The following is a 24,969-nucleotide window of genomic DNA, read 5'->3' on the forward strand; positions in this document are numbered from 1 at the left end:
ATACTTAGCCATCAATATATACTCTATAAGGTTACCAGCAGTATTAAGCTGAAATATTTTCTTTTCAGTTTTGAATGTAATAAAGAAATGCATACCTTTCTTTTTACCTGTTTCAGTATGGCTTGGGAAGAGAATTTGTTAGATGATTTACTAAATTTTGCTGCCACTCCCAAAGGACTACTATTTCTTCAAAGAACAGGTGCCATCAACGAATGTGTGACGTTTATGTTCAATCGATATGCAAAAAAATTACAGGTATGAATTACCATCTGCTGCAGGCAAAAAGAATTTTTGTTGCTGTAAAAGCCATTAAGAACATCATTTTGTCTTCTCTGCATGAAGAGGTTATTAAACCTCAATTAAAAAGCCATATAACATTGTAATATTTAACTTGATATTTTTTTCAGGGAAGGATTAGAGTTGTTGTTTCTATCTGTGGATATGTTTACAGGATGGGAAGCAACCAGATGGAATCGAAAAATATAGTTAACCATCCAGATGTGTTATAAATATAATAAACATCTGGTTACACTAAAACTGGGTGGAATTTCAGGAGAGGGAGAAACCTCTTTGGGTCTAAATATACATGTTAATAAGAATTTAGTCCTCACATTAAAAAATATTTGTAGAGAGATTTTACTGATACTGTTAAATAAAATGTAGAGTATAATTTAGTCCTTTCTCAGATGTTCAGTGAGATATATTCAATGAGGTATGTTCAATGAGGTATATTCAGCTTTTTGGTGTGATAGTATAAACATTTCTGAACTTCTTGGCTTTTTAGGGTCATATGTATGCTTTTAAAAGTGTCTTCTTTGTTTCTGGCATCTGTTGTATATTGATGTTACTAGGTTACCAGGTTGTAAATACCTTTTTATTTGTTCTTCAGTTCTAATTTCCTGCTTTTGCCTAAGCCTGTAAAAGCACAAAAACTTAGAGTTTTTGCCTGTGAAGAGTTAGCAGTTTATGAGGGAGGGTCATGACCATCCCTTCACAAATAAAACATATGAACATTAGTTCATGGGTTTATGATATTAGACTTGTATGTGCAGATATGTTTTTATTGTTCTTATTTAAATGGATCTCAAGTATAGAGAACCTAATTATTTACATGCCTCAGTTTATGGCATACTGTAAGATGTCTGTCTTGATTAATTTTATTCCCCTGTCATTTCTGATTTACAGTTCCATTTCACCCGGCATGCATCCCTCTACCCCAGGCTTCCATACTAATGTGTTTAATATGTGTAATATCCTAGGATGTATATACTTATTGTTGAATATTGTCTTAGTCCATTTAGGCTATTAAAATACCATAGATTGGGTGGTTTATAAACAGCAGAAATTTATTGCTCACAGTTCTGGAGACTGGAAGTCCATGATCAGGATGCTAGTGTGGTCAGGGGAGGGCCCTCTTCTGGTCATACATGTCTCATTATCTTCTCACATGGATAAGGGCTAAGGAGCTCTCTGGGGTCTTTTTTGTAAGAGTACTAATCCCATTCTTGGGGACTCTCCACCTCATGATCTAATCAAGGTCCCACTTACTACATCACCTTTGGGGATTAGGATTTCAACATATGAATTTTGAAGGGACACAAACATTCAGACTATAGTAAATATTGAAGTTTCTTGGGAGTTTTAAGTTTACATAAATGAATTTGTCATTTTAATATGAATTTCTCTGCTGATGAGTTTGAATCTCCTTGTGTACTTAGTTAACCATTTGGATTTTTTTTTTTTTTTACATTTTTGAAAATATTCAAGCAATTCAAAGACATTTTTCTTTCTCATCAGATGCTTGAGACTATGCATACATAACTTTTGCTACTGTGATAATATATCTAGGACTAGATGTCATTGTTTTAACATTTATGAATATGAAAAAAAATCTAGTCTTTCTTTGTCCCACACTGGTGGTTATAATAGAAGATACTGTTCCCTGTTCTCAGTAACTCACAACCTTATAATATGATACAATACTTTAATGGTGCTTTCTGTTATTCAGGACTTGTTTTGGAAAATTTAGATTCTCTGGTATCTTATAAGAAAGCCACTAGGCCATTTCCTTAATTTTGCTGAAGAGAAAGTAGAGACCCAGGCTTGTTAAATGATCTGTGAATGCTCACACACCTAGTTACTGAAAGCAGTAAGACTAGAGCTCAAATTTGTCTTTAACAGTGTTCCTGAAAGCTAACTCTTAGTTTAATAAAGGATCTCTGACTTCTCTGAAGTTTTTCTTTGCCTCTTCCTTTTCAGTACTTAATGTGAATTTGGGAGGCTCCTGTGGCTGCTAGTATCAAAATAAGTAGGGTCAATGGGGATGACTGATGAGTAAGGTGTTTTTTCAGTTTTTATGGAAGAGGGGAAGCCAGGAAAAAGACATTCATATTTCTGTACCTCTGTGTCATCTAACTACAGAACTAATGTATGGTAAATTAAGGAAAGTGGAAAATATGAGTAATAAAATTAGAAAAGAAAGGCAAACTTAAGACATGAATAGCAGAAAATTGAAGAAATCTAATTCTTTCCCATGGTCTTTTAGTTCCTTTCTACTTTTTTTTTTTGCCCTCAAAACTGAATGTACAGTTATATTTTTAAAATTTGGTTAAAACAGATCTTTTTAATGAAATGTCAAAAAAATATGAATTGTAAATGGTTAGCTTTGTTTAGAAGTCAACCATTTTATTAGCCAACCTGGTTATAACTAAGATCTGAGGAGGAATATTTTTTTAATGTCTATTATTTCCTTATTCTGTTTTCTGCCAAGAGCGATACTTTTGTACTTAATCATGAATATATGTATAATACTCTCTTTGTGACATAACAGATTATCCAGGGTCTTCTACAACACTGTTTAGAAACCTGTGTGTTAATGAGGATTCTTTGTGTGTGTGTAATATATATATATATATGTATATATATAATTACCTTAGGGAAAAAAATCACATTTCGTCTAAAAATAATTACCATTGAGGAGATACTATTTTTTAAAGTTTTTTTTATTATTTACAAGTATATTTCAACTGGTAGTCAATATAGATTTATTAATGAGGAAATTTATTATTGAAGAACTAACCTAAGGAATAAAATAATAAAAGTTAAAAGTTGGAAGACATGCTCATCTTCATCTGGTCAAAGTCCCTTATTTTATGTATGACGAGACTTAGAACTAGAGAAAGAAGTGACTTGTTCAAGGCAAAAATCTACTTAATTTTAAGGCTGGGGCCAGAACCTATATCTGAAATAAGATTGTCAAAAATATTAACTCATTGTTAGGGTGTCTGAGTTTGTTTTGCTGCTCATTATCTTTACCTGAAAGAATGTCTAGTATTCTAAGAAGAAGAATCAGTAACTCTACATGTAACAAGTAGATAAAATATTATCATTTTATGTTTTCCTTCTTTTCATTGTTCCTTACTTATGTTGTTAGATCAGCAGGCATAAAAAGTTTGGCTATGGAGTTTTGGTAGCACAAGTGGCATCAACAGCAGCAGGTGCAATAGCACTACAAAATTCAGGTAAGTTTTTCCTTTTAATTAAAATTCTAATTATTTTAAATAAAATGAGCAAGCCAGTAGAAAATTTAACTGGCATGGTCAGCTCTCAGGATATTTATTTTAGAAAAGTTAGTAAGGCCCAGCTTTTCCCAAGTTAGGAAAAGTTAGGCCTTAGGTAAGGGAAAGTTATGGGGTTTCCTTTATTTTTTCTCTTCCATGAATTGCAATGGGGGATTTTTTTTTTTCCCTTGAAAGATATGTATACACACATCCTTGTTCTCTTTTCTGAGAACAATGGAACATAAATTAAACTGAGAAGTACTTGATCTTTAGGAAGTTGTCTTCATCTTATAAATCAAAAGGATATCATCCTTTCAGTACAACTGAATCTTACAGGATTTCTTTCTTTCTTTCTTTTTCTTTTTGAATCTTCTAGGATTTCTTAGTGCTCAGTTTTAGTGGCCTGTATATGCTTCAAAATTTACAACCATAATAGTTAGCATACATACATACATCCCATTTCCTTATTTCCCTTCTTCCTCTTTTGCTTGTTGAAAGCTTCCCTCTCACCACTTAGCTTTCACCACTGTCTTTGCAGTCAGCATGTATTATCTACTATGGATTGGAGTTTTTAGAAGTTTAAACATCACTAACTTAATATATCTTAAGGTTATCTGAACCCTGAACCGGAGACAAGACATACCTCTAACAGATGCTATGGTTATATTTTTCAAAGCTTAGGGTTGATGAATTATAACATCACTGACCACAACTGATTCTCTCCTTAAATGAAAATATTTTACTATAATATATCTTAAAAACCTTTTGGCTAAACTAATTTGGACTATTTGTATTATGAAACATGTTTCTTGGTAGAAGTTGTCCTAAACTGAACAACTTATTTTTTCTTCTGCTCAGTATAAAATCTAATATACTGCCTTACTAGAGGCACATTAATGGGAGCATTTGGAGACTAGATTTTATCTCCGATTTCCTTGTTGGTCAAGTCATTAAGCTTCTAAGCCTCATGGTATCAAGCTTTTCATCAGAGGGTTAAATGCAGTTATTTTACAGGACAATAGAAGGAAGACTAACACTGCTTGAGTTCCTATGAACTTAGGGTACTATATTACTAACTCTACATATATCATCCCATTTATTCTTCATGGGGACCCTCAAATATAGCACTATTTCAGTTTTCAAAAGGGGGAACTGATGCTCTAAGAAGTCAAGGGATTTGTATAAGGACACACAACTACTGAGCTGGCAGGTTTATAATTTCAACCCTGATATTCTTGATTTCAGAGCCCATGTTTTTTCTCTTATACCACAGGAGACTTTCTGCTGTAATGTTATCACAAACTTTCCGATTTTATGATTAGATGTTCTGTTTTACACTTTTTTATGTAATTTGATTCTTCATAAAAGAATTTAAAAATCAACCTTAATAATCACTTTCACTAGATGGGCTATCTAGGGGTGCCTTGGTGGCTCAGTCATCTTCAGCTCAGGTCATGATCCCAGGGCCCTGGGATCAAGCCCCTCATCACGCTCCCTGCCCTGTGGGAAACGTGCTTCTCCCTCTCACGCTTCCGCTGCTTGTGTTCCCTTTCACGCTGTCTCTCTCTCTGTCAAATAAATAAAATCTTTAAAAAAAAAATCACTTTCATTTAGATATATAGTATCTGACTCGTGAGAATTTAAACTGAATTGAGCCTAAAGTTGTGTGAAATGAATCGTTTTAAGCATAAGAATTACAAAAAAAAAGTTATATTAGAATAAGGAACATTCACTCTTTAAGTGCCTACCCTGCCTTTTGATACCTGCTACATGCACACGCGCATGCACACATGCACATACATACCATCTTTCAGCTGCCTTTCATTGTTGGCTCATTTGCAGAGTAAAGTGTAAATCTTATTTTTCAGAAAAACATGCTCAGAAGTTATTGGCTAAGGGGTAAATACTAAGATTCAAAATTCAGTTCTCCAGGGAAATAGTGTCTCAGAATTTAGTCATTATGCAGTTTTATGACAATGAGGTATCATGAAGGTATAATGAACAGCAGGAGATATAATTTCTACCAAGGTTAGAGGTTATTTCTTATACAAGATGTAAGTATGTGTCTTTTGTCACTGTGGACCAATCTTATCAGAGGGATAATTATGTCTTTTTCCATAATCCCAAGAAATAGTGTACTGTAAATATGATGTAACATAATTCTTCTTAGGGTTTATTAATGGACTTATAACTGAATTATGGGCCAATCTGGAATGTGGAAGAGATGATGTTAGAGTAACCCATCCCAGATCTACTCCAGTGGATCCTATTGACCGGAGCTGTCAAAAGGTAGGGAATGATCTGAGTATCTCTCTCAAAAATTACTTCATCCAGACTTTATATATATATTCAGTTACAACCAGCAGCTTTTCCAAACTTTCTCTTCTCTCCTTTATTTCATTTCTAATTTTTTTGTTTTCAAAATAAGTGGCTAGAACTACCAGTGTTCAAAGGGAATTGCATTTTGCAAGGATGTTTTCCTTTCACAATGTTTTTACTGTAATTTTTCTCTTAATAAAAAGTAATATACACTAGACATGCTATGAAAAAACAACCTCCCTGCCCCCACCAAAACCCTAAAACAAAAACCAAAGCAAAAAAAAAAAAAAAAGATAAGGAAGCTTTTTGCCCTTGGGTTTAAATCTAATAGAAAATTGTCAGGATTATTTGAAGGATGACTGGGCAAAGAGAAGATGCTATCATTTAGTGTAATGTGCCAAAAAAGGAGAAATTCTAAAGTACGTATACAATGTTCTGTTATAGTTCAGTGGCTTTTATGTATTTGATATGTTTCCCCAATTTTTTTTTTTAATTTGCCATGTTAACTGTTAGATTAAAATCAGCATTGGGGAATAGATCTTTCACAATGTATTAGATATAGTCCATAATTAATAGAAATATGAAGAATAAGAGACATGTGACTCAAACCCAAAAAAGGCAACTAATAGAGATTGAAATGATGAAGAAATTGGAATTATATATAAGAATTTTGAAGGAATTGTTACAAGTAGTATGCAAAGGAAAATATGCTTGTAATGAATAAACAAACTGGAAATTATAGTAAAGAAATAGAAACCATATAAAAGAACCAGATAGAAATTCTAGAACTAAACTATCTTATCTGAAATAATTTTCTAGTTGGGCTTAATAGAATATTTAAATATTCTATTAAGAAGAACTAGTCCATGAACTTGAGATAGATAAATAGAAATTATATAATCTGAAGAACAGAAAAACTAGGGAATGCTTCTGTGATTTGTGAGACCTTATCAAAAGTTTTAATACGTTTGACTGATATATCAGAAGTAGAAGAAGAAAGGGAATGGGACAGAAAGATATTGAACAAAAGCTGAATTTCCAAATATCTTGAAAAATGTAAATTTATAGATCAAGAAACAGTGAATCGCAAGGAAGAATATGCAAAGAATGAAAATGCAAAGGCAACCACAGCAAGGCTCATTACAGCCAACAAACTGCTGAAAACTAAAGATAAAGAGAAAATCTTGAAAGAAGCCATAGAAAATCATACATAGAGGGGAACGGCAGAAAAATGTGCTGATGTCTCATTAGAAACTGTGGAGGCCAGAAGATAATAGAGCATCCTTAATGTGCTGAAAGGGGGAAGGCCAGTCAACCTAGAATTCTGTACCCAGCAAAAGTACTCAAGGATAATAGTAAAATAAACTTTAAAGGTTAAGAAAATATTTTTTAGCAGACTTGCATTTTATTTAACACAAAAGGAATTTCTTCAGGTTGAAGGACAATGATACCGATGGATATTTGGATTTTCAGACTGAAAAGAAATTGCAAGTAGGTGAGTGAGTATAAAAAAGCCTGTTGGGGCACCTAGGTGACTCAGTCCTTTAAGCATCTGAGTCTTGATTTTGGCTCGGGTCATGCTCTCAGGAACATGAAATCTGAGCCTTCTGTCAGGCTTGCGCTCAGTATGGCACCTGCTTGGGATTCTCTCTCTCCCTCTCCCTTTGCCCCTACCCCTTGCTCACTTGTGCTCATGTGCTCTTTCTCTCTCAAATAAATAAATAAAATCTTTAAAAAACAACAACAACCCTGTTTTTCTCTTAATTCATAGGACTCTTTAAAAGAAAACTATGACATATAGTGGGATTTATTTTATACTTAGAGGTAATATATATGACAGCTCTACTACACAGGGCAAGCATATGGTATACTGGTATACAAATCTGTGTGGTTTCAAGATTCTAAAATTTTACATGAAGTGGAACAACATTAATTTTTAATCCCTAGAAAATATTTCTATTTCCATTATAAGGTTGGGATTTTCTTTAACAGTTCTTTGACTTTGAATTAGAAATGTCAGCGTAAACTAATGGTTAATTTCTATTAAAAAAACGTATACTCCTCTAAACTGTGAACTGAATTATCTAGAAATAACTCATAGCAAACATTCTTAGTTCCCAGCTTGTAGTTCTAAATATTATTCCCTAGGGAACTGGGATTTAATTTTACTGTCTTTTAAATTATAGAAAATAATAATGTGGCCTCCGTATATAATGAGGTACACTAAACTCATTTCCGGTCCAGCCTCCTCTTACCTCACGATACCTGTGTTTTGGAATATGATAGACAATAGTACCATGCGGCTACTTAAAACCTACTTAAACCTACTTAAAACCAAAGTTAAAAATTCAGTCCCTCAAGTACATTTAATCTTAAGTGTTCAGTAGCCACATGTAGGCAGCAATTGTTGCATAGTTCAAATAATATAACATTTCCAACACCACAGAGAAGTCTGTTGGACAGCTGACCTAGAAAAACCACAAAATAAAATGCAAAAAATAGAGCTAAAATAAAATCCTAAAAATAACCCCCAAAATGCAGAGAGGGACAGAAAAGGGATGGGAAAAAAGAAAACAAATAGGAAAATAGTAGCCCTAATCAATAACTGCATTACATGTAAGAGACTAAATATTTAAAATGCAGAGGTTTTCAGAATAAGACCCAAATATGTGCTGTCTCTAAGAAATTCACTTTAAAGAAAGACACTGATAAGTTGAAAGTCAATGAATAGAAAAAGAGAGGAAAAAATATACACTAGAAGACTGCAGTAGCCATATTTAATGTCAGAGACAGAGAAAATGAAGTAATGTTGGATTGAGAAACATTGGTCAGTATATCAGGAGGATATAACAATCGTAAATTAGTTATGATCCTAGAAATGAGATTCAAAATATATGAAGTATTAACATAACTTAAGGAAAATATAGGCAAATCTACAGTAATACTGAAGATTTTAACATTCCTCTTTTAGCAATTGATGTAACAGATCTTTCAGTCTGTTCTCAGGTACACGATACGAATATCACTAGTTATCACTTGATCTAATTGTTCTTTTTTTTTTTTTTTAAAGATTTTATTTATTTATTTGAGAGAGAGAGAATGAGAGACAGAGAGCACGAGAGGAAGGAGGGTCAGAGGGAGAAGCAGACTCCCTGCTGAGCAGAGAGCCCGATGTGGGACTCGATCCCGGGACTCCAGGATCATGACCTGAGCCGAAGGCAGTCGCTTAACCAACTGAGCCACCCAGGCGCCCCTGATCTAATTGTTCTTTATGGATTACTATATTCAGTGACTGCAGAACACATATTTCAAGAGCACTTAGCATGCTTACCAAGAGACTTGCTGGGCTAGAGTGTTAAGTCTGCATAAATTTAAAATGATTGGAATAATACAAAGTATGTTCTGAGACCACAGTGAGCCTAAGTATCACAAGCTAGAAACTGTAAAAGCCCATATATTTGGAAATACACCTCTAAATTCACACAGCTCAAAGAAGTTATAAGGGAGATTAGGAAATATTTTAAAGCAGAAAATAAAAGTAAAATAGAAATTTTGCAAATGTTTCTGAAGTAGTGCGAAGAGGGATATTTAACTGTAATATTTATATTAGAAATATCTAAAATTAATGAGTCAAGTTTTCACTCTAAGAAACTAGAAAAAGAACAGATTATACCCAAAGCAAATGGAAGAAAGGAAATAATGAACATTAGAGCAGAAATCAACGAAACAGAAAAAAGACAAATGGAAAAATAACAAAGCCAAAAGTTGGTACTTGCAAATTATTATTAAAAATAATAAACCCCTGGCTAGACTCATCAAGAAAATGAGGGGCCCAAAGTTAATCAAGAATGAAAAAAGAGTTTCACTGAAGATCCTGTAGTTATTAAGGAATAATAAAGGAATATTATAATCAGCTTTATGCTGTAAGTTAAACAACTAAGATAAAATTGGCAAATTCCTTAAATATGCTTACCAAAACTGACCCAGTATAAAATAGAAAATCTGAATAGCTATGTGTCTGTTAAAGAAATCAAATTCATTATCAAATTCCATAGAGAGCCACGTGGTTTCACTGGTGAATTCTATGAAACTCTTATAGGAGAGAGAACAACACTCTCCCACAAGTTTTTTCACAAAACAGAGGTTGAAGAATCAAGTTCTAACTTTTGTGAGGAGACCATCATAATATTGATGTGGATGAGATAAAACTGTTACTGAAAAAAAATAAGTATATCTGAGCATAGATTTAAATATTTAACAAAATATCAAATTGTATATAGTAATATATAAAAGGATCCATCATTTTTTATGATGAAGTGGGGTTTATCCCAAGCAACAGAAAGTTGGTTTCTCATTCTAAAATGGGACTATAATTCACTATATTAACAATACAGAAGACTCATATGATTTCAGTAGACATGGACACATCATTTGACAAAATTTAATGCCCATTTATGATAAAAACTTGGCAGATTTCATTCAATCTGATAAATACTATCTATCAAAAACATGAATCTCACATTTAATGGTGAAATATTGGACCTAAAATCTATTCACCCTTACCAACTTAACATTATATTAGATCTTAGTGTGATAAATTAAAAAAAAAAAGGCATACAGATTAGAAAGATGTAAAACTATTTAAAATGGTTTGATTCTCTTATCAAATTTGCCTTTTTAAATCACTTTCTGATTTCTGTATTAGAAACTTAAAAATACATTTTTGGTCTAATAAGTATAATTGATAGAACCCCAAATTTTAATTTCTTTTCCCCCGGTATTGTCTCCCTTAAAATCATTTTCCTTCACAGCTTTCTATCTATAAGGTAAAATGAAATTCCCATTACTATTCTGGAAAAACTTGGTTCTTTTTCCTAGAGTGTAAAGGTAGTGATCATTAACATAGTACATCTCCTGCCTACCTGCCTGCTACTTTGCAGTCATAGCTCTCATCTCCTCTTGCTTTGCTGTATAGTATGATCCTCCCAATGTCCTTCCAACCCTCTCCATTGTATGGTACCATCAGGTCACTTAGAGAACCATTTTAAATGATCTAATAGTGTATTTGTCCTCCATTACAGTGTGAGTTCTCGAGGGCAGGGACCATTCCTTTATTCATTCATATTTTTATTCTTAGCATTTGGCATGATAGCTGATAAGCAGCTGGTGTTAAAGTATTTTGAATTAATAAGTGAATGGATGCTCATTATCAACCTGAAGGAGTTTTAATTCATAAAAAAAGTGTTTGATCTTGGGTAATTTTAAAATGCTTTGGTCTCAAGATATATCAAATATTTGACCTTTAATTAGTTTCTTTACTATTACTTTACAAAACCTTATTTTCTTCAAGACATGGAAGTAAAATGTTTTGTGCTAATATAAATTTTAGGATAATTAATGTTTGATATTAGCACATCTTATGATGTTTTCTTGGGAACTCATGATTATGTTATAAATAAGACATCACAATTTTATAGTATGCTAATGTTTTTAAAAAAATGCTCACTGTATGAAAAATGCATTTTTTTCTCCTAGAAACAAGCTGCTGAAATTTTCTCAAGTTTCTTTAAGATTATTTAGTTCGTTTTGTTCAAATATATTACTGAATTATTTTTACCTTATGTTTTACATAATTAGTTTAGAGTACCATATCAGAAGTTATCATGATTCTATGTGGTCTAGTTTGTTTTATTTCTTAGGTGAAAGGAGGAAGTTTCATGTTTACCCATGGAATTCCTCATGTGCAAATAATACAAAAATTCTCAGGATAGTATTGATATGTGATTTGTAAAGACCATGTGCCTTTATGGACAGTGTCAGATGTTAAGGTGAACATTTATTAAAAGTTTCTTGTAATAATAGATGGGAAGGATACTTTAAATAAGACTCATTTATAACTTTAAATACTGGGTAAATATTAAGAACATTTATAAAATATTTACATGTTTAAATTATAAAGCATTTTCTGCTTATTTTTTAGCATCTTATTTTTTTCATAAACTAGATGAATAATACAAATATGAAATCTATGTTAATCATCTTTGTAGTCAATACCTTGATTAGTGAATTTTTCCTAGGTGGTTTTGTAGGTGGCCATGAACTCTCTAGTTTCCCTGCAGTTCATTTTATGTATAATTAATTGACACATTCCTTAAACATCCTTTCCTTGATACCAGTTTTTTGTTTTGTTTTGTTTTCTCTATAGTGAACACTTCTTGCATAGTGTTCTTTAGATAAGCATTCAGTAAATGGCAACTAGGTTATTAAATTTAGTTATTCTACTTTATGATAACTTTATTGCTATCCAAATGATACTAGGTTTAAATCAGGAGTATATAGATTATTTTCTTAGAAGTAGTTAAAAATTCTATCTTCATTTTATGGCATATTCATGGGAAGAAAAGGAAACTTTTAAAGAATTCATTTTTCATTCTACAGCAACATTTTGTTAAAATCCACTGTGTTAAATATATTGACTATAACCAGTGTTATTTGTTAAGGAATATTGCATTTGGCATAATAAGGGTGGAGGTGGAGATAAAATGGACTGTACCTTCCAAGTCCTCAAACAAGGACTGTGTAGCACTGGTGACATTGTTAAATAGTGTCTGAAGATTATACTGGGACTTGTAATGAGTAATCTAGCCTGAAAATAAGAAAATGCCGATTAGTTCTGCTGCCAACTTTCTGATTGCATGTCTTTGGCTGAGTCACTTAACTTCTCTGGTCCTTAAGTTTTTTCATCTAGTATGTGAGAGATTGAATTAACTATTCTTTTAAATTTTCTCGTGTTCTGATTACAGTGAAAATTCTTAATTTGATTCTCAAATTTTCTGAATCCAGTGAAATTTTTTTTAAATAAGCAGAAAACTTAATAGTTACAAATAAATACAACTAATACAATACGAATGAAACATACAAGTATTGGCAGAATACAGGGTTTCTAGAGGTGAATAGAGTTCATTAGAAAGCCTTCTAGAAAAAAAATGTGGCAAGTGTATGAAGTGGGATAATGAGTAAGTGGGAGGGTAGGAGGAATATGTTGGTAGGATCAAAAGGTTTGCATATGTGGCAGTCATTTATTTGAAGGAGACCACAGGCAGATTCAATTGACTGAAGTAGTGACTTCCTGCTGAGGAATAATGGAAAACAAGGCTTTTGACACTGTGAAGAGAAGAAAGGTGTCAATTAGTTAAGTGCCTTGAAAGTCTTGCTAAGGAGTTTAGGCTTGATAGTGATGGGCAACCACTGCATGCTTTTGTGCAGGTGATCCAAAGAATGAACTGTGCCTGAGAAAAATCTTCAGGTTGTTTTTAGTAAGATGAAATGTGAGAGCTTAAAAACTTCATGGAGAGATTAACTTGTTAAGATTGCACCAGAAAATGAGCTGGTTTTGATAGGTAAAGCCATGGCTTTTTAAAATTAACTATAATATTTAGGTTAGTTGGATTTACAGTTAGTTAGTAGTTAAAGGATAAAGAAAGCCTTGTGACCTGAATGTGAAAATATATAGAATTTATTACCTTGCTTCAGAGCCCCACCGTGTACTCTCTTGTATTTCTTACACATCAGTTAAAACAATTCATATAATGAGAAAGATGGATCAGTTCTTTTTTTAACATTTAATATTATTTTATTCAGCTTTTTCCAGCAATAAAATCATTTCATTTTTTCCTCAAAACCAAACTTTTTCAAGAGATACAAGACATTTTAAAACATTTTCCAACTCCTGTATATTCTGTTACAATTGTTATGCATTATCAGCACATAGATTATTGTTGAGGTTAGCTATTTGGCACTTAACGTATATATTTCACATTTATGTAGATTAATTAGGCTTATTTGAAAAAATTAAACCTCATAGTCATACTCCTATAAAACTGTATCATGGATGTGGTTGAAAAACATGCACCATTTAAATGACAGTGTTTTCTTTCTTCCCTGCCTAGTCTTTTCTAGCACTGGTGAACTTGTTACCTTATCCTGCTGTTTATGAGCTGGTAGGAAATCAAGATCTTCCTAATAAAGCAGAGTATTCTCTTCGTGAAGTCCCAACGTGTGTTATTGTAAGTCATTTTCTTTTAATCTTTACCTTATATAAATGATATTTGAGATTTGTAGTACAGTGCAGTTTGGCAAAAAAAAGGAACATTATTTAATGGTGTTTAAAGACTGATTTGATTTATTTACCCATGGGATATGCTCTGAATTATCTGTGCATGGAATTTTTGATCCACATCACCTAAAAGTTACAACACCTCTTAGAATACAAGGTTAATGCTCCCCAATCAGGAAAGAAACATGGCATAAACAGAAATATGTACATGAATGATTTTTAGATGGTTTATGTTACTAGTCACACCAGTGTTGCTTCTTCATTGGCTACAATAATTAGGATTAAACTAGATCCAAGGAGTCCAATACATTTTCTGCTTATATTTTAATGAACTACCTATTACTGCCCCATGAGGGCAGTATGTACATATTTATTTGAGACTTTTTTCATATTCATACTCCGAAATGGGTAACTTCTTTTAATCATTTAGAGATATTTAGTTTCTCATCTTTGGATAACTTTATGAATTAAGCACATAAAATATGTACTTATGCATTCATAAAGAATTATTTAATTAACACTGAAATTCTATTAATCATTCTTATTTTCTGGTCCCTTTGACCTGTGTGTTATTGTTTTTTCTATAGTTTTGCCCATGTGAATATTTTTAATTCTTGTTAATCCTGAACATTCTAATTTTGTAAAACTTTCTCTACTCTGGAAATTTTTGGATAATTTTATGAATGAAATATAAAGATAGATACATCTAATGTTGGATTTTTAATTTCTATTCTCTTTTCCTTGAAGTGTTTCAATTTTACATTGTGCTACTTGTATCTTGGCATTTCTTAAGTAGTTTTATAATTAGCCATTTATGTGTCTGTCTTCCCTGCTACCCTGTGAGTGCCTGAGAACAGGTAGGACATCTTAGTCATCCTTAGCATTTAGCACATAGTAGATGTCCAGTGAATGGTTTTTGAAGATATTCCTAAAAGTATTGCCTTTGTTGAAATCAGTTATGGGAGTCTTGTCACTCTCTCCTATGTCTGTGGTTCTACTTCTGGTTCTCTTCCAGCTTCTCTGATCTCTCTTACATAGTCTCCTTTGTGGACTTCTCTTCCTCTGCTGTCTGTTATCCAGATTGATCTCATCCAGTACTGTGACTTTAGTTGTATATGGACAGTTCTGACCTGTATTGCTCACCTGTCAAATCTATACTCAGATTTCTACCAGATAATGGACATCTGGAACACTGATGGGCATCTTAGTCTTACCACTTCTAGAACTGAATATAATGTGTTTTTTTTTTTCCTATTTTAAATCAATTCCATTTCCTGTTTTCCTATCTCAGCATATGGCACCATCATCCACATAATGCGCTAGAAACCTGGAAGTCATCATTGACTTCTCTTTCTGTACATGCAATTAATCACCATGTATAGATTTTTGCCTCCCTAATAACTACATCTTGTTTACTTTTTTTATTCCTATTAAGGCTACCTTAGCTCAGATTCTCATTTGTTGTCTAGATTACTTCAGTGAGATCCTAACTGCTTTTTTTCCCCCCAGTCTCAACCTGTAATTTATCCTCATGCTGATTTATTCTCAAAGTGGTCCTTTAGAAATGAAAACCGGATGTAGTAATTCTATTTAAAATCTTTGCTGACTTCCTTTTGCCTCCATGCGTAGCCATGTTCCTTTGCCTGACATACAGCTTCTCCTTGTTTCTCAAAGCCCTTTTTTTTTCTCTTGTCACCTTCCACTCTGATTTCCAGGGTCTTCGAACAAGTTTCTTCCTTTCTCTGGGGTCTGGAAGCTTTCTAAACCTTGCTTTTTGGCTAGATAGTATCTCCTCATTTTTCATGCTTTACTCAAAGGAAGTCATCTCATATGTCACAGTATTGTATAATTACTTTTGCATTTGTCTGTCCTAATGGACTGTAAAATCCATGAGGAGAGGAACTGGATTTTGTCTTTTGCCCAAAAAGTCTAGCAAGTTGTTGTTTTGTTTTTCTTTTGCTACTGTGAGCATGGTGGGTTCTCAGTAACTTCATTTTTTATTAATTATATGATAGGCTCTTAATGATCTTGGCCCTTCTTAGGCTTTATTCAAAAGAATTTAAATTTAGTATCTTTCTGTTTTCTTTGGGAGTCCCGTGGCAGGAACCCTAGGAAGTTACACTGAGGAGCTGTGTGTGTGTGTGTGTGTGTGTGTGTGTGTGTGTGTGTGTGTGTGTGTGTGTATTTAACTGCATACATTCATGGGTGGGCTTTCTTTTGTGGATACTTTCAAACTTGCATTTAAAAAATGGTATAATAAACTCCCATATACTCAACACTAAACTTTAGCTTTTATCGACATTCTGTCAGTGTTCTGCCATCTATTCCCCTATTCTTAACCAGTTGCCTCTCCTTTACTTCTGCATTTTTCTTTTCCTGGAGAATTATAAAGCGTGTTTTAGGTATAATGCCAATTTATCTGTAAATAATTTAGTATGTATCTCTAAGTAATAAGGGCCTCTGGGTTTTGTTTTGTTTTGTTTGAATTACCACCTCGTAAACCATCATGGCTTTAATCATATCTAAAATGTTAGCTATAATCCTTTAATGTTATCTAATATGTGGTCTGTATAGAAGTTTCCTTTTTCTTAAGATGTCTTTTTTTTTTTTTAATAGTTGGTCAAGTCATGATCCAAACAAGGTCCATACATTGCATTCAGTCATTATGTCTTTTACATCTTTTTTCTAAAACAGTTCTTTCTTTGTTTCCATGCCATTGATTTATTGGAAAAACTGGGTTATTTGTCCTGGGTTGCATTGATTCATTGTTTCACCAGGAGATGTGAAATGGTGATTATATTCTGTTATTCTTTTTTTATATTTCACTGGAATTATTTAATAAAGGAAACCCTGAAAAAGTTTTTTTTTTCAGGCATGGCAGAATAAATGCTTGACTATTTATAAATTTTCAAAATAGTGAATTGGTCTAGTAATCTCCAAAAGGGATGTTTTTTATTATTATCATTATGAGCTTCTAGTTTTTATATGTATATGTTTCAATCCAGTACAGTTAGTCATTATTGCTTTTGATAATCAAGATATTCTTTGGCTACAGAGTCCTTTTGACATGTTGTTATTCCTGTTTGATATATTTCTTTCTAATGTAAGATGTTCTGGGCTCATTGTATACATTTTCTGGCTCAGTCCTGGAATCGGCCATCTTCAAAGAGTTGTCGTTCCTTTTACTAGGACTTGCTATTTAGAAACTATAACCGGGACACTAGAAATTTTCATCGTTTAGGGTTGTCATTATTTCTAGTCCTTTCAGGGGACAGCTGAAGAGTATAAGTATTTTTTTTTAAAGAGAAATTCATCATGATCCTATATTGAGTTTTTTCTTAGATTTTTCTCTTTCACTGAAAAGCTTGGTTACTAATGACATGAACGAAGCTACTTATTTGCTTTTATTGTACAGTGTACATATAATAGTTCAGAATAAAATTAGTGCATGCATATTGACATTTCATTTCAGTTAGTTTTGTTATTAGAATTTATGCCACCAGGGATTTGCAATCAAAATGTTGTGTTTTAAAGTTACTTGAAGTAAATCTCTGTTCTGCCTTGTTATGCCACTAACTGAATAGACTTGTTTTAGAATGTTCTAAATTGAGAGGTTGTTTTACCTTTTGTATTAATTTTGTCTTTTTGATTCTTACATGATTTAATGTTCTTTTAAAATATGTGACTCCAATATGTAACAAGGCATAGTCACAGAATGTGCTTACATATTAATCCTTTTTGTCCTTTTTCACCATATGTATGTATTGATCTTCATTATAATAGCAGTTAGCTCCATGTAGCTATTTAAATTTAAATTAATGACAACTAAATAAAATTCAAAATTTCTCTCCTGTAAGTTCTATCCACATTTCAAGTTTTCAAGTACCCACTAGCTATAGGTGGCCAGTGACTACCACATTAAATAGCACAGACAGAATATTTCCATCATTGCAGAAAGTTCTTTTTTATAGCACTGCCTTATAGCTAACACTTTTTGTTAGTTTTTGGCTTATCTTTCAACTGTTACTTTACAACTGTTACTTTAAAAAATAATATATTTTCTTTCCCTCCAGACTTAAGCAAAAGATAGTATGCTCTAAACACTGCCCTGTCTGCATTTTTCTTTTAATTCTTTACCTTTGAGATTACTGCATACCAGTATATAGAGCTCCACCCTTAGCCTTTTCTACAAATGCATGGTATACTCTTGTGCTAGAGTTTATTCATCCAATCATCTATTGGTGGACACTGGATTCTTTAAGGTTTTTGCTATTATAAGTTATGCCAAAATTAATAGCTTGGTTTATATTTATTGTATTTATCAGTGTGCCTATATAATTTTTCTGCTGTTGCATAACAACTTGCTACAAACTAAACAGATTAAAACCACACATTTAGGAGCTCACAGTTTTGTACATCAGAAATCTCGCACTGTGTTTCTGGGTTTTCTGCTCAGAGTATTATTATAAGCCGAAATCAAGATGGTGGCCAGGCTAAGTGCTCATCTGGAGGCCCTGGGGAAAACTGCAATTCCAAATTAATACTAGGCAGAATTCTTAGGTTGTAGGACTTAAGTGCCTGGCTTTCTGCTGGCTGTCAGGCAGGAATTGCTCCTGGGGTTTTTTTTTTGTGGCCCTCTCCATTTCAACTGTGAACAACATCCCTTCCGTCAAATCCCTTTCATGCTTTGAATCTGTATGACTTCCTCTCCTGTGAACAGCCCCGAGAAAATTCTTTTCTTTTGAATGGCTCTTGTGATGATATCAGAGCCACTCGGATAATCTCCTATTTTAAAATCAATTAAGGACTTCCACAAAAATCTCTTCACAGCAATACATGCATTAGTGTTTAAGGCCTCAGAATCTTGGGGCTCTTAAATTCTGCCCACTATAGAATCTTTGGGCTAGATTTCTAGAAGTGGGATCACTGGGTTGAAAGGTAAATTCATATGTAATTTTAGTATATATTGCTAGTTTTTTATACACAGGGAATAATCTTTCTGCTTTCCCATCAATGAGATATAATAGTGACTGTTTTTTAGTAGTCTCATTAAGAAGTTTATGTGATCAGAGGTTTAGATAACTGTCTGACGGAGAAAAATATTAATGTATGTTTTTCTTGTGAATAGCACATTTTTTCATATGCTTAATGGCCATTGGTGACTTCTCAGTGGTGTTTCAATTTATTTTTATTAATTTTCTCTTTGTTTTCTTTTTCTTACTTTTGAGGAATTCTTTATATTTTCGGATGTTAGACCTTAACTTCTCATGATTTCATAGCAGGTATCTACCAAAACTCTAGGTCCTGCAAACAACTCTCAAGTTGCACTTTAGTGAGTTAAAGGTCAACAACAAAATATTCTGTCCCTTTAATACATATAATCTTTGATTGTTTTTCAGTTCCTATCACTTAATTTGCAGCTATATAAGTGATGTATTAGGTAAGACCCCTTTGGTTATTGGAAAAACTCCGTTTGAATTAGTTTCAGCGGAAGAGGAAATTTATTGACCTGCGTAAGAAAATTTATTGGCATGCAATGGAAAAAAGACATTCTCTTCAATAAATGGTGCTAGGAAGATTGGACAGCTATATACAGAAGAATGAAACTCAACCATTCTCTAGTACCATACACAAAGATAAACTCAAAATGGATGAAAGACCTCAATGTCAGATAGGAATCCATCAAAATCCTAGAGGAGAACATAGGCAGTAACCTCTTCGGCATCAGCCACAACAATTTGTTTCAAGATACATCTCCAAAGGCAAGTGAAACAAAAGCAAAAATGAACTTTTGGGACTTCATCAAGATAAAAAGCTTCTGCACAGCAAAGGAAACAATCAACAAAACAAAGAGGCAACCCACAGGATGGGAGAAGATACACTACAGACAAAGGGCTGATATCCAAGATCTATAAAGAACTTCTCAAACTCAACACCCAAAAAACAAATAATCAAGTCAAAAAATGGGCAGAAGACATGAACAGACACTTCTCCAAAGAAGATATACAAATGGCTAATGAAAAAATGTTCATCATCATTAGCCATCAGGGAAATTCAAATCAAAAACACATTGAGATACCACCTTACACCAGTTAGAATGGCAAAAATTGACAAGGCAAGAAACAACAAATGTTGGAGAGGTTGTGGAGAAAGGGGAACCCTCTTACACTGTTGGTGGGAATGCAAGTTGGAACAGCCACTTTGGAAAACAGTGTGGAGGTGCCTCAAAATATTAAAAATAGAGCTACCCTATGACCCAGCAATTGCACTCCTGGGTATTTACCCCAAAGACACAGATGTAGTGAAAAGAAGGGCCACATGCACCCCAATGTTCATAGCGGCAATGTCCGCAATAGTCAAACTGTGAAAAGAGCTGAGATGCCTTTCAACAGATGAATGGATAAAGAAGATGGGGTCCATATATACAATGGAATATTACTCAGCCATCAGAAAGGATGAATACCCAACTTTTACATCAACATGGATGGGACTGGAGGAGATTATGCTAAGTGAAATAAGTCAAGCAGAGAAAGTCAATTGTCATATGGTTTCACTTTTTTGTGGAACATAAGGAATAGCATGGAGGACATTAGGAGAAGGGAGGGAGAAATGAAGGGGGGAAATCAGAGGGGGAGAGGAACCATGAGAGACTATGGGCTCCAAGAAACAAACTGAGGGTTTCAGAGGGGAGGAGGGTAGGGGGATGGGTTAGCTTGGTGATGGGTTTTAAGGAGGGCATGTACTGCTTGGAGCACTGGATGTTATACGAAAACAATGAATTGTGGATCACCACATCAAAAACTAATGACGTACTGTATGGTGACTAACAACATAATAAAATAAAATAAAATTTATTTTTTTTTAAAGATTTTATTTATTTATTTGAGAGAGAGAGAGAGAATGAGAGAGAGAGAGAGCACATGAGAAGGGGGAGGGTCAGAGGGAGAAGCAGACTCCCCGCCAAGCAGGGAGCCCGATGCGGGACTTGATCTAGGGACTCCAAGATCATGACCTGAGCCGAAGGTAGTCGCTTAACCAACCGAGCCACCCAGGTGCCCAAAATAAAATAAAATTTAAATAAATAAATAAAATCTTAAAAAAAAAAAGAAAATTTGTTGGCTCTAGTAAACATCTGCAGCTTATGTGGAGTAATGGTGTGGGAGATAACTGAGAAACTTGGATGCCAGTACCAGTGACAGGAGTATTCCATATTCTTAACAAGAGGTGATGGCTGATTATGATTCTCTTCGCATAACCGAGGAGTATAAACAATTATTTAACCTAAGGGAGAACTTGCTAATTGTCAGAGCTGACTAAAAGTGGGATAGGCTGCCTTGGGATTCTGTAAGTTTCTTATCCTGAGTTCTTTTTGGTGGAGATATTGCAGATCAGATCCAAGAACCTATTGGATGGTTGTAGTACATAATCTTTAAGCTCTTTCTCAACCCTGAGAATATGTTTGCAGTATTTAGCATAATGCCTGGCACACAGTAGATGTGCAGATATGCTAAATAAAATATTTGTAGACTTCATTTTGCCACAAGAGCAAAGAACAAAACAAAAAACAAGGACAAGTAGAAATAGAACTTTGAATGTAGTCAGGTTCACATCTGTCTGTCTCTCTGTGTCATCTTGTCCTGTTACTGCTCTCTATCTTGGCTTTATTGAAAGCTATACATAGTGTAGTGGTTAAGAGTCTGTATTCTGAAGCGAGACTGCCTGGATTAGATTCCCAGTTCTGCCTTTTACAAACTATATGACTTCAGACAAGGTAAACCTTAATTTTCTGTTAAAAGAGAGCAATTACGTTCCTATCCCAGGGTTGTTGTGAGAATTAAGTGAAATATAAAAGTTTAAGTCACTGCTTGGCAGGTAATAAATGCTATAGAATTGTCTGGTATAATTATTATTAGTGTTTTCTTCTTGAGATGGTGTTCTCTATAGGGCAGTACATAGACTCCCTGTTACTCTATACTGACATCTTCACCATTTCCCCTTGTCTTTGTTTCCTACGGCTGCCATAACAAATGACCACAAACTGGATAGTTGACAACAACAGAAATTTATTCTCTTACAATTCTGGAGGACGGATGTCTAAAATCAAGGTGTTGGGGCGCCTGGGTGGCTCAGTCGTTAAGCATCTGCCTTCGGCTCAGGTCATGATCCCAGGGTCCTGGGATCGAGCCCCGCGTCGGGCTCCCTGCTCGGCGGGAAGCCTGCTTCTCCCTCTCCTACTCCCCCTGCTTGTGTTCCCTCTCTCGCTGTCTCTCTCTCTGTCAAATAAATAAATTAAAAAATAAAAATAAAAAAAAGTAAAATCAAGGTGTTAATAGGGCCACCTTCCATCCAGAGAATCCAGGGGAGAATTCTTCCTTGCCGCCTCCAGCTTCTAGTTGTTCCCGGCATGCCATGTCTTGTTGCTACATAACTCCAGTTTCTGCCCTCCATCTTCACAAGGCTCTCTCCCTCATCTGTCTTAAATCTCCCCTTGTCTTTCTCTTCTAAGGACACTTGTCACAGTCTTACGGCCCAGTTGGGTTAATCCAGGATGATCTTATCTCAGAATTCTTAATTACCTCTTCAAACACTCTTTTTCCAAATAGGGTAACAATCATAGGTTCTGGAGATTAGAACGTGGACATATCTTTTGTTGGGGGTCACAATTTAATTCACTATGCCACCAAACAGGAAAGTGGCCTTTTCCTCTACTTCTCTCCTGTAGACTGAACGTGTACCCCCCAAATTCATATGTTGAAACCTAATCCCCAATGTGATATTTGGAGGTGGGCCTTCGGGAAGTGATTAGTATCTTTAAAAAAAAAAAAATAGACTCCAGTTTTGCACAATGGTAGTATCGTAGCCAATGAGGTTTATCTGAGGTGCTGCAATTATGGCTGATTAAAAAAAAAAATAGACTAGAAAAATCCCTGACCCCTTCTGTCATGTGAAGGCATAGTGAAAAGATGACTGTCTATAAACTAGAAAGTGGGTCCTTGCCAGACACAAAATCTTCTGGTGCCTTGATTTTGGACTTCTCAGCATCCAGAACTGTAAGAAATAAAATTTCTGTTGTTTATAAATCACCCAGGCTATGGTACTCTTGTTACAGCAGCCAGAATGGATGAAGACCCCTCCCACTTGAAAAATTCCAAGGAAGAATGTTGAAGTTGAGTTTTGTTTGGGGATGTTCATAGGCTAACCAGTCACAAGCCACTCCTAGTGGTGCAGGTGCAGGAGTATTGGCATTATAACTGATCTCTCCCTCTCCTTTCACAGCAGGCTCTCAGGCATGTATGTATTTATGTGAATAGATATTCCTTTGCTTTCCTAGTTTTGGTCTCATTCTGGCCTACTAGATCATTGAATGTATTTTCCAGCTGGACAGTATCCTTTAAAAGAATTTCAGACTTGTTTTTGTTTTTGTTTGTTTGAGTCTCAGGCCTTACTTGCCACTAGCTCATTGTTTGGAAGATGCTGCTTGATTTAGAAAAGTGATTGCCTTATTGACACATGTTGCAGTGCTTAGAAACTGAAGTTCTCCATAAGGCAGGCTTCCCAGGAGTTTCGTTTTCTTCCCTAAGTGGTGATCCATCAACGTAATCCTCTTTAAAGAACATATTATTTACTGTAACATTTGTTCTCTGAAAATGCATTATCATTGATAGATCCCTGCAATCTACTCTTCCATTGGCTTGCTGGTAATACATTCTCTCTTTTATTCTTAACATATCCAGTACTTAGGTATGGAACTAGAACTTTATATAGAGTCCCAAAGTGTCACCGGCTGTCAAAGTCTGAGCTTAGTATTCAGATAGATGGACAAATTTCAGTCACCTATACTAGTATCCTACTAATGAAGAGGAATCTGTAGTAATCCTTCCAGAAGCTACTATGCATAGAACTGATTGGCAGATTCTCTTCTCTCAGATAAGAGAAGGCCAGTGATACATAATTCTAGATTAATCTCTGAAGATTATGATAAAACAGTGATCATTTCTTAAATCATTTTAAGCAGTAAAAATACCTTTTTGAAGCAACACTTGGCAAACAAGTTTGTCCAACAAGTTTGTGTATATATATATATATATATATATATATATACACACACACACACACTGTAAAGACTACTGAATAGTATCCAGGTGCCTGGACAAGTCAAGGAGAGCTCCACAGCTCTGTCACTGTGGTTAATCAGGACTGTCAGAGGAGAAATTAGGAAAAAGAAGAGAGTGGGATTATTGAGAATCTGAATGTGAAGCTGGCAATATCAATGAATTACTTAGTTCATGTTCTGTCATAAGGTTTGAAACAAGGAGTGCCCAGCTAAGAAGCAGACAGAATGACAGATTTTAAGATAGCAATCATTTTATTCTTCATGTTAGGTAGTTTATTTAATATTTGCTGATTATAAACTTTTGAGTACTTAGAAATTTTTGCAAGATATCCGTAGAATGATAATAAATGCATTCCTAAGTGTTAGGTATAAACTTTTACTATACAAGTTGACACAAAATCCAGTTTTTACTATGTTTTGATTTGTGTTTTTCAAATTTTGAAAGATTCATTATTTCCTCAACCTTGCAAAGTCATTTCCATGCTTCTTATTTGATCATATGACATTTGTACTATCATCCACGTAGACCTCTGTAAATATTACATGACTTTACTCCCTAGCAAAACCTTCATTTTGACCTATCATAGGTCACAGAAATGTCTTCAATTTGAACTCACTGGAGGGTAGCAAGTTTCTTGGTCAGGAAAATGAACAATGAGAGAGACAAGTATTCATCTATGAATAAATTTCTTAGGCCTAAACCCAAAGAAACATTATAAAATATAGGGCATTATAGCAGGGCATTATAAAAAGAAAGACTTTTAGAGAGTGCTCAAAATCGCATAGTTGGCTTACATTGTCAGGGCTTGGGATGTCTGGTGGCACCTGGGTCATCAGGTTCTCTCTGCACTTGCATCGTG

General features: G+C 34.3%; 1 protein-coding gene across 3 annotated transcripts in view; it reads left to right on the forward strand.

The window, feature by feature from the left end:
- The window catches only part of TBC1D32 (TBC1 domain family member 32), a 197,016-nt gene that overhangs the window by 72,321 nt on the left and 99,726 nt on the right, over window positions 1–24,969 (forward strand). For all 3 annotated transcript variants that reach the window (XM_027600953.1, XM_027600954.1, XM_027600955.1), the window contains 4 exons: window positions 117–255; window positions 3,434–3,521; window positions 5,731–5,849; window positions 13,829–13,945. In XM_027600953.1, coding sequence (XP_027456754.1) covers window positions 117–255; window positions 3,434–3,521; window positions 5,731–5,849; window positions 13,829–13,945 — 463 coding nt within the window. The remainder of the gene's footprint in view (window positions 1–116; window positions 256–3,433; window positions 3,522–5,730; window positions 5,850–13,828; window positions 13,946–24,969) is intronic.

The sequence above is a fragment of the Zalophus californianus genome, chromosome 7 (assembly GCF_009762305.2).
Source record: "Zalophus californianus isolate mZalCal1 chromosome 7, mZalCal1.pri.v2, whole genome shotgun sequence".
In the NCBI taxonomy this organism is placed as follows: Eukaryota; Metazoa; Chordata; class Mammalia; order Carnivora; family Otariidae; genus Zalophus; species Zalophus californianus.